General features: G+C 34.6%; 1 protein-coding gene across 1 annotated transcript in view; it reads right to left on the reverse strand.

Moving 5' to 3' along the window:
* EDIL3 (EGF like repeats and discoidin domains 3) overlaps positions 1-8,124 on the reverse strand; it is a 371,930-nt gene that overhangs the window by 118,650 nt on the left and 245,156 nt on the right. Inside the window, exon 6 of the mRNA XM_006913200.1 lies at positions 59-240. Within this exon, the coding sequence (XP_006913262.1) occupies positions 59-240 (182 nt within the window). The remainder of the gene's footprint in view (positions 1-58; positions 241-8,124) is intronic.

An 8,124-nucleotide genomic window follows, 5' to 3' on the forward strand; every position in this document is an offset into this window, starting at 1 on the left:
TCTCTGAAATGACTCTGGTCATTCTTTAGCAGTAACCTTGTCCCATCCCATCTGTTACCTGAATCCATGGCCATCTGTCATTTTCTGCAGCTGTCCAGGCATTTATAAGTCCTTTCTTATTAAGACGTGCATAGTAGGGATACCATTTTTGGAGTCCAAAAAGAGCTCGGTGGGTAGATGAAGCTGTGATTTGCTGATTTGATATGATTCCACCTTCAATTCCCAGTGGGCCTGAACATTCTGGGAACAAATCAGGAAAATAAATGTATTAAAAATAACTCATATTTGAAATGTGGCTGCTGGAATTGATGAGATATTTTTTAAATGATTTTAATTTGTACCACCATGCCACATAAGCCTTTATACATTTGTTATTGATTACTACATGAAAGAAATAATTCTTGTTCCTCATAACACTCTTCTTTCTTTCTTTGGGTGTGGCATCTGAATAGATGCTTCCCTTCTACATTATGATTCTGCATTACGTATAATTATCCTTTGGCTGTTGACCATGTCAACAAATGTAGACTGTCCTTAAAAGGGCTATCTCCTATTTCATATTCTCAGAAATTAGCATGTCTCATAATTCATAAGTTCTCAATAAATATCTCTCAATCTATTAAATCCTTTCTAGCCTTTCTCTGAGTTTGTATCAAAATCATTTTCATACTCATTTAGTATTTCTCACTACTATAAATTTTTTAACTTAAATTTTGATAACCATTGTCAGTTATGCTTCTACATAAAAGCAATGTGTAAACCTGTCAACATTTAAAAATATTATAATAACTTGTGATATATTATTGAAAGAAATTATGTAGATGAATTTTTATAAGGTGAGGAGGTAACTCTCTGACATTATATACAACAGTATATATACACTCAGTAAGTCAATATATTTTCCTAATAAAACTTTAAAATACTAAAATTAAAGCATAAAATACTCAAATGATATGTTCTCGCATACCAAATGTGTTTAGATTATAAAATTAAAAATGGAGGCTACTCTACCTAAAAAATTATTACATAGACTTGACTTATTAATTAGTTTATAAAATTTTACCAGAAAGTACATTTAAGTTCAGTTTCAAAAATTTATAATAAGTAATATTATGAACAATAAAAAGTAATATCTAATTTTCTTAATTTTACTAACTTTTCATACACTATACTCAACTTTTAGCCAAATTAGATTTGTATAATAAATAGTACAATCCTATTATAAAATATACTACAATAATTTATCTGAATTCCTAAAAATATGAAAGGACCACACTGCCTTTATTAAATGCCACTCTACACAAGTCATTAAAATCTATAAAATAAATTATTAAATGCCACTCTACACAAGTAATTAAAATCTACAAAATATGCTTGATACCAAGCATATATTATATATTTTAATTACTATTAAAGTTCAACATTTGTCTGTAATTAAACGTCCACATCAGATTGAGCTTGAAAATATGAAAGAAAATACTCTGCAGCTGGATTATAATATTTTTAAGTTACAAAGATGTTTCCCATTGGTAACCATTTTTCTTTAAGCACAAACATTTTTCTTTTTTTTCATTCTATGATCAGATAACAAGTAGCTCTAAGCACATTACTAACATGTCTCCAACTGCTTTAAAACCTTTAACAACTTTTTATAATGAAGATGAAAATATGTGATAAGTAATCATCTTAATCAAACCTTATTAGTAAACTGACATTAATACAGCAAAAATTGCTTCTGTGACTAATGATTAATAACTCATTCACTTGATAAATTAAATTTAGATACTAAGATCTTTTCTGAAACATGTAATTAGAGTTGTTTAGCACTTTACGAAGGTATACTATATCACTTTGAAGTCATTAAATTAAGAAGCCCTTCATTTTTAGAATCACAGTATTAGGAGTGATAGACAATCTGATTTTCACATTTCAAAAAAGTTAACATTAACAACTCCAATGTTGAGTCTCTGGATTCTCGCTTTGCTTTCCGTTTTAAACAAAATCTCTACAGACTTCATAAAAGCACTCAGACACTCTCATGATGACACTGGTTTTAAACAACTTCAGGAGGCTGACTTTTTTAAGAATATTGCCATGAAAGGAGTCTCAAAGATCCTTTTCCTTGATTTGTGCAATGTTTGGATGAAAAAAATGCAACAGTCAGGAAGGCCATTTATTGTAGGCCAGTCAGTAGAATGGCAGAGCTAGAGAGCCAGCTTTGATTAATTAAACTTTATGACAGCCTTAGAAAGAATTCTATACCATTTAGTTCTATACTTCTAAAGACCTTACGCTGAACTGGACACCTTCACTGAATTCGTAACTATTCTAAGGAGTGATTAGACTTCAAACCTCACTATTTAGTAAGTCTACTTCATCAGAACTCTTAACCAACCAACTTCCCCTATCTGCTAACATATCAGCAAACACATTGGCCATGAAATGTTGTTTATCATCTGAGTCAAATGCCAATCAGAAATTTAAAAAAAATACTTGCATGTGTTTTTTCATTCTGCCATAAGGCTTCCAATCTTTGTCAGGTCATCACTAATCATTCATGCAAACAAAATATAATTTAAAAAATATATATTGACATGCTATATTTATATAGGGCTTCACAGTTTAATAAATATTTTCACATAAGCTATCTTATTGCTGTGATGCTAAATTTATAAATACTGTATTTATTTACTCAGTTCTTAATTCTACATTAAAAAAAAGTGAACATCGACAACATTCACTTATAAACTGTATATTGGCAATCGTTATAGCCCACCAGAAGAAATATGATTTTGTGGGGATTCTTGAATTAAACATGATTCAGTGAGATCAGCTTATATCCTTATTGGTTAGTGGTCCTCAATTTATTTCATTTTAAAAATTGAGGTTACGATCATACCTAATTCACCAGCTGTGAGGTAATAAAAAGTAAGAAAGTGCTCTGCTTTGGTAACTGTAAATTGTTAAAAAATAATGAGCTTGGTTCTGTGAGGTCGCTAGCAGCTTTCTCTTTAGAGTTAAAGTGATCCTGGCCTTTAGCTCCTGTGGAGCAGGCATTTGGTCTTTACACTGTTGCATCCTTAGATGCTCTTGGTGGCTTGTACACAGGAAGAGCTCAATAAATATCTGTTGAATATTGGTATTGGGGGCTTCTTCTTCATAAACAGTAAACTAATAAGCAAATCCAAGTGTCATACTTTATTTCACAATGGAAAATTGTCATTACAGCAGGTTTTTTTCACTAATCATTTGGACCACAATCAAATGGATGTCATCATAATAAGAAGTTCAAAATACAATTTCCTTTGGCCTGTGTTATCCACTTCCCTAATGTCCTATTAAATTCAAAAGTTATAAAAACTAATGGAGTTGAAATTAAGAATGCAAATGATTATACTCCTAAGATTAAGTGACCTTAAGCAGTGAACAATAAGATGCTTAAAAGAAAGATAATATGGAGCTATACATTGCTATTATTATCAATAAATGAGGGAATAATATGAAATAATACCTGATAGAAAACTTAATATTAGATGAGCATTGTATTTCCTCACATAATCAAAATAATATTTTAAGGAAAAAAGGTAATCATGCCTATTTCATAAATGAGAAAACTTGTAAGTAAGAAAGTTAAACTTGTAAAAGGTGAGTCTGAAATTTGAGCCAAATGCTCTGCTTCACAAACAGAAAATATCAACTGATGAAGTAAAGAGTTCGGTAATTCTACAAAGGTTGATTCTGGTTCTTTTACCTCTGCTGTTAATTTATATAAGAGCTGTGTACTTACACATACCAGGAAAGTGGGTAAGAGAATTAACATGAAGGAAACATGCAGAATATTGCTAGTGGCATTCAGGATATTCAGAGTTTTCACAAATTGGGATACATTAAAAAAGCAGGTGATAGTCCATGGCAGTTAGTCACTGAGCTATTATCAGGTACCTTTAAAGGTGTTAAAAAATTAACCTGTTACCATAATTGGCTTATACACTGCTTATCTACTATGCATAGGCTAATTCAATCCTAGGTATTTTACTGACCCCTTCTTATGTGCCCATCTAGTCATCAATCCATCCATCCACTCAGCCTCCAATCATTTAACTCAGTTTTGAAAAATACATATTAATAAAGACCTACTATCTATCGGGCACTTTTCTAAGCAGTAGAGATACAAGGATGAACAAGGCAGAAAAGGTCTCAGCTCTTAAAGTTCATATTCTAGTGGGGAAACAAACTACAAACAAATAAGGAAATAGCATAAAGTGGTAAGTGAAGAATAAAAGATGGATGAACCAGGTGAAGGTGTGTCAGGTGAACAGAGATGACCTTTCTGAGAGGTGACACTAACTCTGATCTCTGAGTGAGAGGGAGGAGTTGGCTACTATGTCAAGTTTACTGTACTAGTTTCCTCAAGGAGCTTTCAGTCCAGAGAGACAGACACACACAGAATCAAAAACATTGTAATATAATATGTGATGGAGGGTGCACAGGATTCAATGGGAGAATGGAAGAAGGAATCATAATCCAGCCTTAGGTTCAGGGAAGGATTTCCCAGAAAAGAGTAGGAGTTAGTGAAGAAGGAAGGGAGGGTAGACACAAAGACAGGAAACAGTCTGGTATAATTAGGGAAGTAGAGGCAGGTCAGTGTTAACAGACCAAAATGAGTTGGTAGAGTGATGGTCAAAATGGGCTGAATAGCTTGCTGAGAGAACACAATTCAATCAGTGAAGGGAGTTTCTGAAAGATTCTAACTATGGTTACATTTTAATTTAATAAAGATCATTTCTGCTATACTGCAAAAGATTGCTTAAAGAAGGGACAAAACTATTGCCAAATAGCTAGCTATCACAATTGTCCAGGTGAAAAATGATGCAGATCCAAAAGAGGGATGGAAAAGAAGGTTCAAGATTCATTTCGAAGGTAGAATTGTTTTTGCAGAACTAGTAATAATTAGATGTTGAGTGGACAAAGACAAAGTATCTTCAAAGGTGTCAGCATAGGCAGTGCTCCCTTTAATTGGCATTGGCCATGTCTCACAAATAACACCATTGAATTTAATGTTTCCCTCAAATTTTATCAAAAATTATTCTTGCTGCTGGATTAAATTTGGGAGGAGCTGTTTTTGTCCCACCTGCTATTGCCATGCAGAACCTAGTGGGCTAGTCACATCAATCAGGATTGATGTGGGACAGGATTGAAAAGAGAAAACCTGCTTCTATGTGCCAGCTATACCCAGAACTTCCCTGCCCCACAATTCATCCATGTGTATTATGTGTGTCCATCTGCTGTCCCACAAAACGGCGAGCCCCTTGCATGCCTCAGAGTACCTAGCAGCAAGCCTCAATTTTAGCAGACACTTAATAAATACTTGTAGAGGAAATTAACTTTGAAGTAAATATGAAAAGTAAATAAACAGTAAAAATTACAGCTAACATTGTAATATCTTATTTGTGTAATTCATTTTTAAGTTAAAAAATCATTTCTCCTATTCTCTCAAGTGTACACTGATATAGAGACCTTCAGAAATTGTTCCTATGCTGAGTGAAGAGGAGGAGCAAGTACTTCTTTAGTAATGGAAAACATAAACTAAAAGCTGAGTGGGTTATTTCTCTTCCAGCCATTTAGACACCAGGTATTTCTGAAACTGCCCACCCTTACCCCTAGAGTGGGTTCCGTGGCAATTCAATCAGTGCCGAATAGGGCAGTAGAATACGGTAGTCAGTTTGATCATTAGATCTGTGTCTATGCATCTTTGGTGTTGTGCTTGCTTTTGTCAGGTTTAACAATAATCCTATATTAATGAGTCCAATCAACATCGATTACCAAAGGCTTTTAGGCATCATTTGCATAGTCAGTTAAAACCATTGCTTTGCTGGAATTGTCTGAGTGCCCTAGAAATGCCTTCTGACATGAGGCCCTGCTGTTCAGACTCGCTGAGCAAGTGATGTCACCTGGCAGGCTGAGCAAGAGCAGCTGCACCAGCTGGGGCCAAGCCTCCTGTGCCCTCCCAAGAGTCTGTCTCCGCTTTTGCCAAACCCTGTGAATAAAATAACTTCAAAGTGAAGTCTTTCTCACTCTACAAACGCATTCTCTGGAGTGTAGCAGAGAATGGCGTCTGCATTTTATTGATCTTGCAGCTGACAAGTAAGCAGAGTCTCAAGATGTCTCACATTTTGATCCTGAGTGTACTGATTAAGCCTTTCAAATAAGTGAGATGCATGGCTGAATCCGTAACAGGAATGTACTGCTTTCATTTGCTCTATCTCAATATCCAGAATCTTCAGAATGAAAGGATTTCAAATTAAAGCCATGTAAGAAACAAATCTCCTTTAAACATCTCCAGTCTTCTCTTTCTCTGAGCATCTCATCTTCTTACCAGAGTGTGAGTCCTCTGTTGTGCTTTGCACAGTACGATAATTATGCTGAACACAAGTGCTGGTGAGTGGATTATGATGATCTCCAGTACTACAGAAATTAATGCTGATTCAAGCATAAACTTCCCACAATGCCAGTTGGACCACAGCCTTTCCTTATTCCTAGTGTTTGTTTTATGTTAGGGTTTTCTTGAGACCAGCTTCTAAATTGGTGAGGGTGAGATCAAGGCCACTATTCCTCTCTTTGTGACCCAGAGTTTAAAAGGAGCCCTGAAGATTTTTTCTCTCGTAAGTCTTGTCACCTAAACTCCCACACATTTGCTGGTTTCTCTTAGGCTACCCTTTTTCTTGTGCTGGGGAATGGTGTCAGAGGAATTAGGACAAAGAAGGGAATGAAGACAGGAAGTGTAAGAAAGGCTGATCTCAGGTATAGGGCTTGGATGTACTTGTTTGGCTGTAGGGGATAGGAAGTTGGCAGAGGAGCTCCTTGGAGACAGTGTGAGAGGCAAAGGTGGACATGCATCACACAGCCAGCCCTTCCTTCACTCACTCATTCATAAATTCCCACGGAGCAACAACCCCCAGGGTGTTAGCTCCCTATCATGGCACTGGGACTGATCAGATTAAAAAGACTTGGAGTAAAAATCTCATTTGATGATGTTCGTTTCTCTCTGCATTTAGAGACTGCTTCTTTGTTTGCGAGCATAAACTTCACATATGGCCACAGTAACTTTCTTTAGGGAAACCAGTAATTGCAAAATCATCAAAATAGTTTTCAAAACTTAGTTAAGCTTATTTGGATTGCAATAAAACACATGTGTACCTTAAGGAAAAGGCAATTTCTTTGCATCAGATGGACCGCTTAGCCTAGAAAAATGCTAATTTTCTTCACAATCTCGAAGACTGATTCTGTGATATGTGGCCACTAAAAATTTTCCCCATTTTATTAGAAACTGTATTCCATTATTTTCCATATTAGAAAGCTCAGAGGCATCTAAGATAAATGATGAAAAACAACTACTTGTGCATCTTTTTTTTCTTAGATAATAGACTTCCTAAAGGTAGAAACCATGCCTTTTGCATTCATGTATGTTCCCAAAGCACTTAACACAGTGCCTTACAAATTGTCAATTCCCAATATTATGGACTAAAGTAAACTAAAATAAATCACTGCTTTTTTTCCCTTCCTTTGTTGAAACTAAATTAATCTTTGAGATGTAGATATGATCACCCTAAAGATTCAACGTACTGGGTAGGTATTAAAATCATAAATACTTTCTTGGTATGCTGAAATGCTTAAAATATATAAGAATCAGCTCTTTGAAGGTAGGGGAAATATTGTGTTTGGCATAAAAATCAGCATTCATAAAATTACAAATTCAATTATTAGCCATTTAGCTATTAGCCTGTAAAACGCTGTTATGCATTTCTTCACATCACGTTATCTCAAGTCAGTTATGATATATTATCAGTTCAAATTAATTTTTTTGAATCCAGAAAAAAATTAAACCCATGAATAAGCTAAATTATAATAGAAAATTATCCATTAATATTTCCCAAAGCTAATTTTTTAGTATATTGATGCAGAATGACAGTGTTGGTGTTATTTAAATAGTGGCACCTTTGTACTCTAGTATTCAAGGCCAAAATTCTTATTGAGGTAATTCACAAAAGTCAACAAAATCTAATAAAATTATCATCCTACCACAGTAAACAGTGTTGCTGTAGTACAAAAGAAGAGTGCATTTTC

Source organism: Pteropus alecto, unplaced genomic scaffold (assembly GCF_000325575.1).
Source record: "Pteropus alecto unplaced genomic scaffold, ASM32557v1 scaffold20, whole genome shotgun sequence".
NCBI lineage: Eukaryota > Metazoa > Chordata > Mammalia > Chiroptera > Pteropodidae > Pteropus > Pteropus alecto.